The sequence below is a fragment of the Coffea arabica genome, chromosome 3c (assembly GCF_036785885.1).
Source record: "Coffea arabica cultivar ET-39 chromosome 3c, Coffea Arabica ET-39 HiFi, whole genome shotgun sequence".
NCBI classification, from domain to species: domain Eukaryota; kingdom Viridiplantae; phylum Streptophyta; class Magnoliopsida; order Gentianales; family Rubiaceae; genus Coffea; species Coffea arabica.
In genome coordinates this window covers 43,527,794-43,543,411 of record NC_092314.1, presented here as the reverse complement: position 1 = coordinate 43,543,411, position 15,618 = coordinate 43,527,794, and the positions used below count along the sequence as shown (strand labels likewise).

Here is a 15,618-nt window from a genome sequence, read left to right as displayed (position 1 = left end):
TTTTTAAGAATAGTGGTTGATGTTTGTGTTTTCTTTCCAATTTTACTCTCACAAATTCAAAATTTAAATTTGAATGGTAACATGTTTATGATTAAAAAGAAGGGCTATATTAGAAAGAAAGACTAAAATGTGCTTTGATTTTTTTAATATGACAAATGTTTTGAAATATCCTAAAATAGAAAGTATGACACTTTTAGTGAAACGGGAGGAGTAGGATTTATAATAAGCACTAATCCAATTATGAGATCAGGTAATATTTGGAAATTCAAGATCAATGGATAATAACTTAAAAATTCATTTTTCATAATTTTGCAAAATAAAAAGCAAAACCCACACTCAAAAGAAAAACAAAAACGGTTTATTTGAATATATAAAGAAAAAAAAAACAGAAATGTATGAGCATGAATTTATTAATATTCAAAAACTAAAAGGTTTCAAACCCCGCATATCTTTTTTTTTTTTTTTGACACAAAACCCCGCATATCTTAAAATTAGGGATTTCTCCTTATTTAGTACGGAGAAGATTAAGGAACTGGTGGAAGTAACAATACAGGATACGTGTGCATTGCTAGTTGCTACTTCGCGCCATTTTCAGCTCAGTTGAGAGCAGCTTTGAGAGGAAAAATGGCGGAACGGGAGGAAGTGGAGAACAAGCAGGTGATACTGAACCACTGCGTCAGGGGTTCTCCGAAGGAGAGCGATATGGAAATCAGGACCGCCAGAACGAAGCTGAAGCTTCCGGGAGGTTCTTCGGGCGCAATTTTGGTGAAAAATCTCTACTTGTCTTGTGAACCTTACACTTACGTGACAAACGGCATGAGCAAGATGGAAGGCAAGATCGAAGGCGTCAACTTGGAGTCCTTCAATCCTGGCTCTGTAAGTATAAGTATATAGATTTGGATAATTTTTTTTAATATTAATTGTGAAATTTTTTTGGGAGGTTGCTGTGAGTACTTTTGGATGACTATCTTATTGTTCTTTTGTTTGATTGCCCTTTTTGGGCCAGTGACCTTCCAATTCCATCCTCCAAGACTTTGTTCAAAAGCAAACAAGGGAAGTATTGAGAAGGTCATGAAAAACAAGAATAATAGAAACCAATGGACTACAAATAAAAGCAATTTTCGAGGTCCAGAAAAGTGATATACATGCAGGTTGGTATTTTACTAAAAAATCATGTTGAAATTAATCTAGGTGAATGAGTTGTCGGCTTAAGATTATTCCGTGTTGTAGGGATCTTATGTTAAAGATACTCTGTTCAAAACTTCTGTTGCTTTGCACCACTATCCTAGAATGAGATTACGGAATAAAAGGAGTTGTTTTGGGTAGGTAATCACTTGAAAGTGAAAATAAGCAGAAATGAAGAGCTTGCTTTAGACTGAAAGCTAGAGAAGATCATTTTTATCTAATAATTAGTGAGTTTCTTGAAAATGGTAGAGGCAGAGGACGTGAGTAACGCCCAGGTGATAATGAAAAAGTATGTAAATGGTCTTCCCAAAGAGCCCTGTTTGCGTTGATTTTTGGCAGCTGACGAACTGACGTCGATGTTGTAGTTGTTGCAAGCATGCCACCTGATTTGATCAGGTAAATGATGAAAAATGAGCTGATATCTGTAAGCGAGAGGATGTGCCCTCTGACTTGTAGACCACTGTTGTCCATCTGCCATCAGTAGCCTCAAGGGCTTGAAATTCATGACAAGTGACTGATAAAGAAAGCAATGGGAAAGAAAACTAATTTATAAACTGATAAAGGAATTAAAGTTTGAAACACTGGAAATTCAACAATTGATTGGAAACATAAAGATTGCTTGAAATATAAAAACTGCTTGGAAACATGAAATGGAAAGGTTAAACGAAAGGGAAATGATTGCAAGAAAGCTTGGGAAATCCTAAAGCTAGCCTAAAGAATCTATGAACGTTTCTAAATTGAGAGCATTTTCCCATGAAAACTACTATTTTTTAGAGAATTTCTTTGAGTTGTTTGTCATGTTGAGAGTTCGTAAATGTTCTGATGTAATCTCCAAGTATTTATAGTTTGCTTCTTGATTTGTGGTGGTAGATGTTGCTGATAGAGCCATTTCCACGTCTTATGGAATCATGGCTGGTTTGGTGTTCCACTCCCTGAGCTCATGGTTTATTGCTGATTTAGTGGTCCACCTCTTAGATAACCTCCTACCATGCCAGCCATATCAGCTGAAACGTGGGTAGCAGGAATCACCCACTTCCTTACCTCTAGGAATTTATAACTCCCACGTCCCTGATTTTTACGACCATGATCTGATGCATGATTTCTGATAAATTGGTTAGCATAATCTGGTTCCTTTCTCCTTTTTATATCTGCATGTATCTGCATATGTTTGTGGATGCCAACAGGTGTGTGAATATCGCCATTATGCCGATTATTGATCGGGCTCTAATGAATGCTGCCGAAAAGTTCTATCTGCCCATAAGCTGTAAATATTGCACCAACAACCGATATGATTTTTGCACCTTGTTCCATAAGGCTGAAGCTCCCAGAAGATTCTGATAATTTTTGCTAGTGAAGAATCTGTATTTGTCCTGTGATCCTCACATGAGAAATTGTATGCTGAAACTCGAGGGAAGCTATGTTGAGTCCTTTATTTGAGGCTCTGTAAGTCTGTTTCATTTCCGAAGACCATTATTGAGAGCCTGTTGTTATTCATTGAACTTGGCCAATGTTGAATTTAAGGAATGAACAATTACAGCAACGTGAAATCAAGAGGCAGTGGTTTGCATATGCTTTTGTTTTAAGAACCATCAAAAAACTGGATTGAGTCTTTAAGGTCATCATGTGTGAAATGATGCGGCAAAATACTTAAAGATTCAATTTACAGTTTGGAGAAAAAACTTGCTTATAATTAGCTTCACATCATGTAAATGTTTCAGAAAAGGATAACACGTGTTTTTTAGAGCTTCTTAAGTTATCAGATATGATATAACATCATAACTTCGGATTGGTAGTGCATAATCACCTCTAGGTTACAGGTGACTCTAATAGCAGGTTGTGGTTGGTAATCCAGGTTGCAGTTTAGTGATTGAGATTCTTTCAGGAGCTCTTTCCATCAATGGCTTTCCATTTTGTGATCTTGCAAGCACATAATGCTTGTGCATATATTATTTATTTTTGGCATTTTTAGTGGTCCATATTAACTGGATACCTGTGTGAAGATCGGCAATTGAAAGTTGTCTAATATGGGTGCTCCAAGTTACATTTTTTATGGTATGCCTAACTGACTATGGTTGAAGTTGATTGTAATCTGTTATATCCAGTAGAAAGGTCCTCTTGTAAGACTTATTTAACTGATTGCAAGAATATATTATCAGCATGATAGGTACTGTCAACAGTGGTTAATGATTCAATTGAGAGAGGACAAAGGTAAGTCAAGATCATAACTTCTTGCCATTGCTTTCGTTGTAGCCTATAGTGGGATATGGAGTTGCTGAAGTTTTGGATTCTAGTCATCCAAATTTTAAGAAAGGTGATCTGGTGTGGGGAATCACTACATGGGAAGAGTACAGCATTATCACTTCCACAGAGGGTCTCTTTAAGATTCAGCACACAGATGTGCCTTTGTCCTACTATACAGGCATCCTGGGTAAGTTTCTCACAAACATTTCATTTTTTCAATAGTGAGAGTGTGTTTCTTTGATTGGTCAATAATGATGAAATAAACTAATATTTTGCTTCCCTGTGTTGTCTTAATTATGATGCAATTTCAGAGAATCCACCCAGATATCCAAGCATCGACATAAATAGTAGCTCTCCAATGGAAGTTTGTGTTCAAGTGTAATTTGGTATTTTTAAATAAGGGATAATATTAGAAACCTCCCTTGAGGTTTCTCTTAATATCACTTGGCACTCCTCAGGTTTTTAGAAATATCACTTACCTCCCCCTAGTAATTGTAAAAAGACTATATTCACCCTCACTTGACACATAATTCACAACATATCAAATGAATGGAGCTCAAAAAAAAAAGAAAAAGAAACGAATGTCACTTTCTTCTTTTTTCCCTTTTTTCCATCATTCTCTCTAACTCATTTTTTGGATGACTATGCAATATTTTATTTGTAAATTATAATAAATTGAATTTTGTTTGTCTTTTACCTTTTGTGATTATGATGAAGTAGGGTATGATTTATTTGCTTATTTTGAGTTGATTTTTATAATGATTGGTACAGTTTAATGGTTTGAGCAAGGGTTGAGAAGATGTTGGAAAAAAAATATAAATTCATAAGAAATCAGTTTTGAACATATAGAGTTAAATTGATGCAAGTGTATTTCTTTTCAAATTTCTTTTTTATTTTTCAAATTTATATTTTTATGAGCTATAGCATTATGATGTGGTAATACTACAAAAGATTGCTTATTTTGAGTTGATTTTTATAATGATTGGTACAGTTTAATGGTTTGAGCAAGGGTTGAGAAGATGTTGGAAAAAATATATAAATTCATAAGAAATCAGTTTTGAACATATAGAGTTAAATTGATGCAAGTGTATTTCTTTTCAAATTTCTTTTTTATTTTTCAAATTTATATTTTTATGAGCTATAGCATTATGATGTGGTAATACTACAAAAGATTGTTTTTGAGGTGATGGTTTTCTTCAAGTGAAACAAAGTGGTTTAGGAAAATTTTTATTTAGCAAGTGAAAGAGTAGTTTAGGGTTTTTAAAAATTTTGTTAAACAAATAACAAAAGTAAGGGAGGTAAGTGATATTTTTAAAACCTTAGGGGTGATAGGTGATATTAAGACAAACCTCTGGGGAGGTTTCTGATATTATCCCTTTTTACATAATGATTTCCTGTAAACCATAACAAGCTTTACCTGTCGTAAAGGGGGGAGGAGAGAGAGAGAGAGCATAATTGAAATATTATGCAGCAGGTTAACATGTTTAAAAGAGGAGCATTCTTCCTTTTTCCAGCAATAGTTTATCGTGAAGAATAATGATGAACATTAAAGGTCAGATAGACTCTCATTCCCTTTCTATCCTCCACAGTCCCTGCCATTTTCAATTCGTGATAGTGAAATCTTATGGTCTTTAAAAAGAAAGGGGTCCTGTAATTTATTAGTTCTGCCTACAGCAGATGCTCAGGCATAAACACCTTGAGCTAGTAATCCAATCTTCTAGTCATTTTTTCATTTAGTCTCTTGCTCTCATCACGAATTTCCCTAAATGACGTTCCACTAACTGATCATTCAGGTATACAGTAATTGCAGCTTCTTGAACTACGTTATTTGTAATGTCTCAATCTGCTATATTGAAGAAATTTTTATCGTACTGGAAGAAATATTTATGTGATTTATTGTGCAAAATCTTGTCCTTTAATTACTTGCAAAGTGATAGTTTCAACCGGCCTCCCTGCATGGGCCCACTTATTATCTCCATCGGTTCTCTAATTGGCTTTGAGTTGCTAACAGGTATGCCTGGCATGACTGCTTATGCTGGTTTTTTTGAGGTGTGCTCTCCGAAGAAGGGAGAACGTGTCTTTATTTCAGCAGCTTCTGGAGCAGTTGGCCAACTTGTTGGGCAATTTGCAAAGCTATTTGGCTGCTATGTTGTTGGAAGTGCTGGAAGCAAAGAGAAGGTCAGTGCATTGAGAAGTCCACTCCATAAGTTTCTCCTAATTCCAGGTTGGGGTGAGAAACTGTTTGAGCTGATAATACCCTGCTTGTCATAACTCTGCATTTAGATGATAGCCAAGCTTGTCGTAGTTCTGCTAAAATGTCTGTCCATCCAAACATTCAAAATTCTTTCATGTTCAATATTTAGTGTGATTGATATGAGCTAAAGTTGGAATCCCATAGCCAAGTGATGAGTTTTTGAGTATCTATGTGGACGAATTGCATTTTTCCTTGGCTAAGAATTCTCAAACATCGTGCCAGGCCTGTTGAAGTGGAAGCTAGATAAACCTATGTATGTCCTGGAACTACTTGTTATCCTGAAGATGCTTCTAGAAACCGAATTGGAATGTGAACTATGTTTAGGACATTCCTTAGCTTTGCAGTTCACAATATGTTTCAGATTCAAATTTTTTACTGCCCCATGTACCTAGTGACCTGCTTCAGGTATTTGGTATAATTACTGTTTCTCACAGAAAAGTGTTCTGGTGATTCTGATATGTGGATCCAAAAGCCTAAAAGATCAACTAACTCACTTTGCTTGTTTTTGCTGCTATTGACATTTGTTTTTTGTTGTTAAGGTTGATTTATTGAAGAACAAGTTGGGGTTTGACGAAGCTTTCAACTATAAAGAAGAGGCAGATTTAAATGTGGCTCTGGAAAGGTCAGCTTTCAATAATAGTGGGATTAATGAGGAATTAATCTGGCAGGATTTAAATGCGGCTGTGGAGCAGTATAGTTCATGTTGATGTGCCACTGAGCAGTATTTCTAGCTCAAAATGGATTTTTCAGATTCTCAGATTGATTTCATCTCAAAGTTGGCATTTATAGTTTCTTGTTTCTTTGTGTCATTCAAACTACTTTCTGTGCATGACATCAAGGTGTTCTGCAATTATATTGGTATTTTCTACAGCTAGAATAGGCTTCTGACTCGAATGTTGATTTTGCAGGTATTTTCCAGATGGTATTGATATTTACTTCGAGAATGTAGGTGGAAAGATGCTTGATGCCGTGCTTCTAAACATGACCGTCCACAGCCGCATTGCTGCCTGTGGCATGATTTCGCAATATAACCTTGAGCATCCGGAAGGAATTCACAATCTGCTTTGCCTACTCACCAAGCGAATTCGAATGGAAGGATTTCTAGTGTTTGATTACTACCATCTCTATCCTAAGTTCCTGGAAATGATTATCCCACAGATTAAAGAAGGGAAGATTAGTTATGTGGAAGATATAGCTGAAGGCCTCGAGAATGGCCCAAGTGCTCTGATACGGCTATTCTCAGGGCGCAACATTGGGAAGCAGCTGGTAGCAGTGACCCGTGGATAATGTATATCATCTGGAATTGCCCTTTTCAAGGTTTGTGCTTTGGTTTTGTCTAGTATACTCGTGCAATCTTTGCGAAGCAAATCGTGGTTGTTGTGAATAATCAATAATGTATATCGAGTGGAACTCATGCAAGTGCTTTCAGCTTTGGTGCTTGGCTGTATCCTATCGATCTATCATCTTGTCAAATACATAAACAGAATCTTCCTCTTTTCCGAAGCCCTATGTCAGTGCATCTTGTATGATCTTTTTGTGTTCCTTTGAGTACAGGAAAGATCAGTTTGGTGCTTTTCTGTGTAAATCAACAGCATTTTGCTTTATATCCGCAGAGTTGACAAGGAGAAACAATGACCTCTGTACATGGCCCTGAAGAGTCAAGACTAAGGAGCAGTTGGTTCATCAACTTCTCTCTAGTGAGAGAAATTAGTAAACAACTTGTTGTAGATAGAACTCTAGTTTCAGTTACAAATGCATTGATAAAATGGATCAAAGTGCTGACTGGTCTGCCAATGGCAGCATCTGCAGAGAACCAGGATTGCATGCAGATCTTTAGAGAGCCTCCAACTGAACTTGAGGAAATTCTTGGAGCGGACATCTTAGGGGTAAACGTTTAAGAGGATGCACCTCTCTCTTTTGTAACAAAAAAAAAAAAAAAAAAACAAGTGCAAATCTACCCTTGAACATTCCACTATTCTCAAAAGTTGCAGCTAAAACTTGAGAGTACCGAGGCAAATGATGATAGTATACAACGTCATGTGTCAAATGCAAATGCCAATGCAAGGAATTCACCCTAGGTATTTGATTTAAGCATCAAAGACTTCTTTGGAGACAAAAAGTCCCTTTTTTTTTTTTATTTGAATCGATAGGAGGTTTTATGGGCACTTGCTCCTAAGTATGTGTGTATCCATCAAAGTTAATGCATATTCGAAGAAGCTCAATATGATGGCTTCAACTTGACCAAGGAACTTATAGGTATTAACTGCACCAACGAGAGATTATTCCACTTCAAAATTCGCTTAATTTTTAACCTCAACAGCAGGCCTGAAACACCTCTGTCTGCGCTTTCAAATCATCTGTCCTGAATTTTATCTCTGTTCCATCCGTCTCATCTATATTTAACTATTATGTGTATTGATTAATACTCTTAGAATTCTTTAAAAAAAATAGAAGGTTATTTGGAAAATTTTTTAAAATAATACTATAAAACTTTTTGTAATGTTATACATGAATAATACTATAGCACTTTTCCAAATAATCTTCTATTCAAACAATGAGAAAATCTACAAAGTCTTTCTCCCCCCCCCCCTGCCCCCTCCAACCCCCTCCTCCAACCCTCCACATTAATTTTATCCTTTTTCGGGTACCAAAAAAAATTATCCTATTTTCCAAACAACTAAAACAAAATGATTATTCATTAATCATCACAATTTCATTCGTATCTTTTTTCAGATAATACAATTAAACAAACAATCGTTCCTCAATGATATAACAATATATAAACAATTTATAAATCATTATTAATTATATGTATGAATTCACAGCAACAAATGTCGCATATTTTTCACGTGAGTCCCATGCATAATTTTACCACGTTTTACAAGTGATGAATAAGAAATTGTAAGTTGTTGGCCGTGCATTTATTGCTTCATTAACAGTTAAAACTAAGGGCAAATTATCTGATTGGCCCTTTAACTCTTTGTCCAGGTAAAATTAAGCCCCTCAACTATTTTTTGATGACTTTAAGCCCTTGAACCTGTAAAAGTGGAAAATCGTGGCCCTTTTACCCAATTTCTCCGGTTTTGCAACCGGAGGACCAATTCACACGCATGCAAGTGTGCTTCTTCAAAGGGCATTTTTGTCCGCCTGTTCTAATGGCGTGCGATGGGGGCGCGCGATGGGCTCAGTCGAGCGAAATGGCGGCGGGCTGCTCGCGCGAAGGGAGAGGGGGCTCACGACTGTGGCTTTGGGAGTGAGCGGCGGCGGCACAGAGGCTGGGGCGCGACCGGCTGGGGTTGCTGGTGAGATGGCGGCGCGCGACTGGTCAGCGGCAGAGGAGCAGCAGCAGATGCAGGGGGTTCGTGGGAGCAGCAGATCTGGTGGCGGAAGAGTTTAGCTGGGGCAGAGGTGGCGTCTGGAGTGATGTCGAGCTGGTGGTGGGGAGAGCGAAGCGCGAGATCGATTTGGAGCTGGCGGCGAGCACGGGCGGCGGCACAGAGCAAAACAGAGGTAGCGGGAAGAAAAAAGAAGAAAGAAGAAAGAAAAGAAGAAGAAGAAGGAGGAAGGAGTTGTGCCCTTTTTGTTTAGAACAGGCGGACAAAAATGCCCTTTGAAGAAGCACACTTGCATGCGTGTGAATTGGTCCTCCGGTTGCAAAACCGGAGAAATTGGGTAAAAGGGCCACGATTTTCCACTTTTACAGGTTCAAGGGCTTAAAGTCATCAAAAAATAGTTGAGGGGCTTAATTTTACCTGGACAAAGAGTTAAAGGGCCAATCAGATAATTTGCCCTAAAACTAACAATTGTCTTTTCAAAACCCCCTCACTACACGCACTATAGAATACATCCTCCTTAAACGCCACCAGTCCACCGGGGCCGGCACCGCCATTACCGCCACCAGTTTAATCTTGGAGAGCATTTCAGAAATGGCGGAAGAAGAGGCAGTGGAGAACAAGCAGGTGATACTGAAGCACTATGTCAGTGGTTTTCCGAAAGAGAGTGATATGGAAATCAGAACCACCAAAACCCAGCTGAAGCTCCCGGAAGGTTGTTCGGGGGCAATTTTGGTGAAGAATCTCTACTTGTCTTGTGACCCTTACATGAGAAACCGCATGAGGAAGATGGAAGGCAGCTACATTGAGTCCTTTACTCCTGGCTCCGTAAGTAGAAGTATACGGATTTGAATAATATTTTAATATTAAATGTCAATTCTGCCAAGTTTCTTTTTCATTTTGATTTGTTGTTGCTAGGGGTCCTTTTGGATGATTATCTTATTGTTTCTCTTTCTTTTTTTTTTTCTTTTTTTTTTGAATATGTTTTACTTAATTGTGCTGTTTGTTTGGGAGCATCACGTGGAATTGAACTATGTAGAATGTACTCAAAGAATATGCAGTGATAGGCGTCTATAGTTAATTAATTAGTTGATATTATTTTATGGTAATTAGTTGTGGATTATGGTTGAGTACTGAAAGTTTTGGAACATCTATATCTTTAAGTAGAACAAATTCTGAATTCCCTGAATTTTTTATTCGAAAGATTTGACCTTTTGTCAGTAAGTCAAGCTAATAACTTGATGTCATTGCTTTCATTGTAGCCTATAGGGGGATATGGAGTGGCTGAAGTTTTGGATTCTACTCATCCAAACTTCAACAAAGGTGATCTGGTTTGGGGAAGGACTACATGGGAAGATCGTAGCATTATCACTTCAACAGAAAGTCTTGCTAAGATTCAGCACACAGATGTGCCTCTGTCCTACTATACAGGCATCCTGGGTGAGATTATCAAAAAATTACATTTTTCAGTAGTGAAATTGTGTTCCCTTAATTGGTGAGCAATGACAAAATAAAGTAACATTTTGGTTTCGTGTGTTGAATTTAGCATGTCGTGATCTCAATGCAATTGCATAGAGTATCCTTCCTGCACCAGCTATGAGTATTGAGATGAATTGCTCTCCAACAGATGTTTGTGTTCAAGTTCAATACCAGTTTGGTATCTTAAATGCTGTTTTTCCCTGGAAGCCTTATCAAGCTTTGCCCTTTTGTTGGGGGGGAGAGGGAGAGAGAGAAAGAGAGCATATTGAAACATTATGCAGCTGGTTAAAATGTTTAAAAGAGGAGCACTTTTCCTTTTTTGTGCAAAATTTTATTGTAAGCAATAACGATGAACACTGAACATAAGATAGACTCTCATGTCCTTTCTAACCCCGCGGTTCCTTCCATTTGCAACTCTTTAAAAGTTAAAATCTCCATCTTTCTAAAAGGACAAGGGTCCTGTAATTTATTAGCTCTGCCTATAGCTATGAGCTAGTAATCCAAGTCTTTTACCCCTTTATTCATTTACTATCTGGCTCTCTTCATGAATACTTGTTTGGGTTAGGAAGATTTGAAATAAAAAAATTTACTTTACAAATTCCAATCACCTTTTTATCTTCTCAATCACCTTTTTATCTCACATACATCACATCACAAAAAAGTGCTACAGTAATTATCTCAAATAAATCATTCAAATAAACTCCTGTCCAAACAAACTTATATCATGTAGCTTGACAGATCATGTTCCACTACTGTTCAAATCTATGTTCCACTAACAGATCATGTAGCTTGACAGAAATGGCAGCTTCTTGAGTTACTTATCTATTTGCAGTTACGTCTGAATCTACTATCTTGCAGAAAATTTATCTCATAAGATAAAACATTTACATCAATTATTAGGCATAATTTTTGTCCTGCTATTACTTGTAAAGTGATATTTCAAACCCCCCCCCCCCCTTGCCTGCTGACTTATTGTTGCCATGGGTTGCGTAATTTGCTTTGAATCGCTAACAGGTATGCCCGGAATGACTGCTTACGCTGGTTTTTTTGAGGTATGCTGTCCTAAGAAAGGAGAACGCGTCTTTATTTCAGCCGCTTCTGGAGCAGTTGGCCAACTTGTTGGGCAATTTGCAAAGTTATTTGGTTGCTATGTTGTTGGAAGTGCTGGAAGCAAAGAAAAGGTGAGTGCCTTGAGAGATCCTAAGGTCCTACATCATTTTCTCCTAATTCCAGGTTGGGGTGTGAAACTATTTGAGCTCATCTACCCTTCTCTTCATACAATTGGATTTAAATGATGGTCAAACTTGTAATAGTTCTGCTAAAAAGTCTTACCAATTTGGAAATTCAAGATTTTTTCATATTCAGCTGCTTAAGTTAGAACGCCATAGGCAACTAAGCAAGTGATGAGTTCTTTGAGTATCTCTTTGAACAAACTGCATTTCTTCTTGCTTGATAATTTCAAACTTCATGTCAGACCTGTTGAAATGAAAGCTAAATAAACCTATGCATGACCTGTAACTACTAGTAATCCTGGAGTAGGTTCTATAAACCAAATTGGATTGTGAACTCTGTTTAACTCCTTTCTTAGTTTTAAAGTTTAAAAAAATGTTTTAGCTTCATGTTTTTTACTGCCCTATGTACCGAATGACCAGCATCAGGCATTTGGCACAATTTTATTTCTTACAAAATAGTGTTCTGGTGATTCTGCTATGTGGATTTAAAAGCCAAGAACATCAATTAACTCATTTGTTTTTGCTGCTATTGACTTTTTTTTTAAAGGTTGATTTATTGAAGACCAAGTTCGGGTTTGACAATGCTTTTAACTATAAAGAAGAGACAGATTTAAATGCGGCTCTTAAAAGGTCAGCTTTCCCTATCAGTGGGAACTGTGGGATTAATGAGGATTTGACAGAAAACAATTAAAATCTGCTTTTTCTCTGGAATCATTATTAGCTGGAAAAGCATAGTTCTTGATGAAGAGGATGATTTACTCGGAGACAGCGTGTTGATGTGCCCCTAGATAGTATTTTTTAGGTCAAAATGGACTTTTCAGATTCTCAAGATTGATTCCATCTCTTCACAGTTGGCACTCATTTTGTTTTCTTTTACATTGTTAAACTACTTGGGGCCACATGACATCAGGGTGATCTCCAATTTGTCTTGGTATTTTCTACAGCTAGAAGAATGTAGACTTCTTACTTGAATCCTGATTTTGCAGGTATTTTCCAGATGGTATTGATATTTACTTCGATAATGTAGGAGGAAAGATGCTTGATGCCGTGCTTCTTCACATGACCTTCCACAGCCGCATTGCTGCTTGTGGCATGATTTCACAATATAATCTTGAGCAGCCAGAAGGAGTTTGCAATCTGATGTGTTTGATCGCCAAGCGAATTCGAATGGAAGGATTTCTAGTGTTTGATTACTATCATCTCTATCCTCAGTTCCTGGAAATGATTATCCCACAGATAAAAGAAGGGAAGATCACTTATGTGGAAGACATAGCTGAAGGCCTTGAGAATGCCCCACATGCTTTGATAGGGCTATTCTCAGGGTGCAACATTGGGAAGCAGGTGGTAGCTGTTACCCGTGGATAGTGTACGTCATCTAGAATTGTCCTTTTCAAGGTTTGTGCTTTGGTTTTGTCTTGTATACTAGTATCTCATGCAATGCTGGGAAGCAAATAGTAGCCGTTGTATACATTTAATTATGTGTGTGGAGTGGAACTCACGGGAGTGCTTTCAGAGCCCAATAGCAGCATTAATCTAATCTTTTGGTGGTCTGTTGAGTACACGAAAGATCAGTTGGTGCTTTTCTGTGTTCCAGATATTAATCAACAGCAAATTACCTTAAGAATGACAGATGCAGCATTTTGCATTATTTCCACAGACTTGACATGGAAAAACAGATGACTTCTATAAATTATTCAGAATCCTATGGGTGTTAACAAAATAGGTACAGTTAAAGTTGTGAGGAAAAGAGAGAAAATTGAGAAAATAGTTCAGCTGCCAATTGAGGCACTAAAAACTAAGCAGTTGGTTCATCAACTTCTCTCTAGTGAGACAACATAGTGAACAAGAAGTTGTAGTATATGGAAACTACCTGAGATGCTTTAGTTAAAGGTATCCAAAGGTCTTTGTTCCATTCAAATCACATGCATTTTAAACCAAGCAGCTCATTTGAGAAAAGAGTCTGCATGAAATCTTGCAATGACTGTCTACTATGTTTTAAAGCCTTTTAATTTGAGAATTATAATTCTGGATGGGAAATGGTGCCCTATGGCAGGAGATATGCTACTTCAGTAAAGAGGCTTCAGCAGCTCACTCCCTGTGAGCTTGTTGCTGTGCCTGATGTAGATGTTGCTACTATCTGGTTGCTTAGCAGTACCGGATGCGTTACAGTTAGATCAGCTTTAAAAGTTCTCTGTCCTGCTGGAAATAATGTTCCTTGTCATAAACTGGTTTGGGATAAGGGGTTCATACCCAAGTTCTATGCCCGAGTTCTCTTTTATCTTGTGGCTGCTATGTACAAGGAGATCGTATACTAAAGATAAAATGAGAATATTGGGATGTTTGAAAGGCTCTTCTGACTGTGTTTTATGTAATGGTGCAGAGAAGTATATCAAACACGTATCTTTTGAGTGCAAAATGTGCGTTATGCTCTGTTTTCAGAGGTTCATACTCTTGCTTTGTGGAACTTAGTTGGCTATGTTAGCATTGGAAGTCAAATACACTTGTGGATAAATTATGTAGGCTGGCTCTTGCTGTTACAGTCTACTTTGTGTGGAGAGCTAGAAATGAAGCAATTTTTCAGAAGAGACATTTTTCTGCAGTTGGCATCATGACAAACATAGTTGAAGCACTGAGGCACACAGGAACCTCCTGGAGAGGAGTCTCCAGAACCAAAGAAATCTGTAAGCTGATCCTTGAATGTGGTATTTCCCACAAGTGCTTTTGATAGGCATTAGCCATCCTCTATGTAGTGAGTTGTATTGATAGTGTTTTGCTTTCTGCCATGTACAGGTAGCTTTAGGTACTGTGTGTAAACTTTTGAAACATCTGATAAGTGAATAATAGAAATATTTTCATTATTTCCCTGTCTTTATTTTACTCTCTTTATTCTCTATTTTTAATAGTTTATTTTATTAGTTTCACAATATTGAAGAAATTTTAAAATTTTAAATTCTTCTTTTTAGAGTGTTTTTAAAATATTTAAAAATTATATTCCTTTATTCCATCTCTCCTCCTCCCCTCCGCCATCATCTCCGTGGGAATGGCAATAAGAATGGTTGTCCATCCTGTAGGGGATGACTAAGGCAAGAATTGGGACAGGGATGGGGGGATTTTCTCCTCCAACCAAAACACGGGCCAGAGGACAAGGGAGCATACCTCTGTCTTATCTTCCGTCCCGTCTCCTACATCGTGAATTAGATAAAAATTAAGGCCTTATTTAGATTGTTGTTTTTTATAGCAAAATTTTTACAGTTTTTGTGAACGCATTTTTTAATTATCTTTTTATCTCAACATCCATCAAATTGTTACAAAATATTTTTTTATAAAAATTTGTAAAAATAGCAATCCAAACGAGGTCTAAAAGTCCCTCTGCTGAGCACTTCCACATATTGACAACAAAGCAAGCAAACTCCCCTTCAAATCCTTACGAACTCAATCCATCCAATGCAAAATTCACCTCATCCACATGCTTCATTATTTCTCCAAACTTCTGACCCAACATTAATATTGCCATAGAGCCAATTAGAACACAATCTAAGTCCACCTCCCTAATTTCCCCCTTTTTCTTTTGCGTAACCCCATTTTCCTTCACTTTCTTGAGCTTGTTCTCAACCAAATTTGGAAACCTGATTTTAGATTTTGATTTTTGAAAAATTATTTTTTTGTGTTCTCAACTAATTGTAAAACACTAATTTTAGATTTTTTTTTTTTTTGCCAAAAAAGCCAAAAATCAAAAGCAGGTCATGTGGTACTTTTGAATTCTAATTCTGGGCAACCCTTTCATGCAAACAAAATCACCCTTTAAATTTTAACATAATAATTAAATCATCTGAATTCAGGCTATACGGTTCCAAGTTGCTTGATTTTCTAAAACCTATGTCAAGGTGACCAAAAT

General features: G+C 37.2%; 2 protein-coding genes across 5 annotated transcripts; both read left to right on the top strand.

The window, feature by feature from the left end:
• The first annotated feature begins 444 nt into the window (after window positions 1-444).
• Window positions 445-7,655, top strand: LOC113735171 (2-alkenal reductase (NADP(+)-dependent)-like). 3 transcript variants are annotated; one of them, XM_027262148.2, is made up of 6 exons: window positions 445-876; window positions 3,436-3,613; window positions 5,438-5,604; window positions 6,220-6,302; window positions 6,589-6,997; window positions 7,294-7,655. In XM_027262148.2, the coding sequence occupies exons 1-5, from the start codon at window positions 625-627 to the stop codon at window positions 6,965-6,967; spliced, it is 1,059 nt and encodes a 352-aa protein (XP_027117949.1). In that variant the 5' UTR covers window positions 445-624; the 3' UTR covers window positions 6,968-6,997; window positions 7,294-7,655. The 3 variants fall into 3 exon arrangements, with proteins under 3 accessions (XP_027117949.1, XP_071938917.1, XP_027117948.1); XM_072082816.1 differs by having other exon boundaries at window positions 7,235-7,655; XM_027262147.2 differs by lacking the exon at window positions 7,294-7,655 and having other exon boundaries at window positions 6,589-7,183.
• Window positions 7,656-8,836: 1,181 nt separating this feature from the next.
• LOC113735172 (2-alkenal reductase (NADP(+)-dependent)-like) lies at window positions 8,837-14,581 on the top strand. 2 transcript variants are annotated; one of them, XM_072082815.1, is made up of 6 exons: window positions 8,837-9,840; window positions 10,275-10,452; window positions 11,506-11,672; window positions 12,271-12,353; window positions 12,710-13,118; window positions 14,104-14,581. In XM_072082815.1, exons 1-5 carry the CDS (start codon window positions 9,607-9,609, stop codon window positions 13,086-13,088), a joined length of 1,041 nt encoding a protein of 346 aa, XP_071938916.1. In that variant the 5' UTR covers window positions 8,837-9,606; the 3' UTR covers window positions 13,089-13,118; window positions 14,104-14,581. The 2 variants fall into 2 exon arrangements, with proteins under 2 accessions (XP_071938916.1, XP_027117951.1); XM_027262150.2 differs by having other exon boundaries at window positions 12,710-14,581.
• Window positions 14,582-15,618: the final 1,037 nt, after the last annotated feature.

Bases quoted from the DNA above. Each gene is read 5' to 3' on its own strand.
- LOC113735171 (XM_027262148.2), top strand. From the start codon at position 625: ATGGCGGAACGGGAGGAAGTGGAGAACAAGCAGGTGATACTGAACCAC. The intron at 5,605-6,219 runs GTCAGTGCATTG...TTTGTTGTTAAG, and splicing joins GTGCTGGAAGCAAAGAGAAG to GTTGATTTATTGAAGAACAA. The intron at 6,303-6,588 runs GTCAGCTTTCAA...TTGATTTTGCAG, and splicing joins TTAAATGTGGCTCTGGAAAG to GTATTTTCCAGATGGTATTG.
- LOC113735172 (XM_072082815.1), top strand. From the start codon at position 9,607: ATGGCGGAAGAAGAGGCAGTGGAGAACAAGCAGGTGATACTGAAGCAC. The intron at 9,841-10,274 runs GTAAGTAGAAGT...CTTTCATTGTAG, and splicing joins AGTCCTTTACTCCTGGCTCC to CCTATAGGGGGATATGGAGT. The intron at 11,673-12,270 runs GTGAGTGCCTTG...TTTTTTTTAAAG, and splicing joins GTGCTGGAAGCAAAGAAAAG to GTTGATTTATTGAAGACCAA.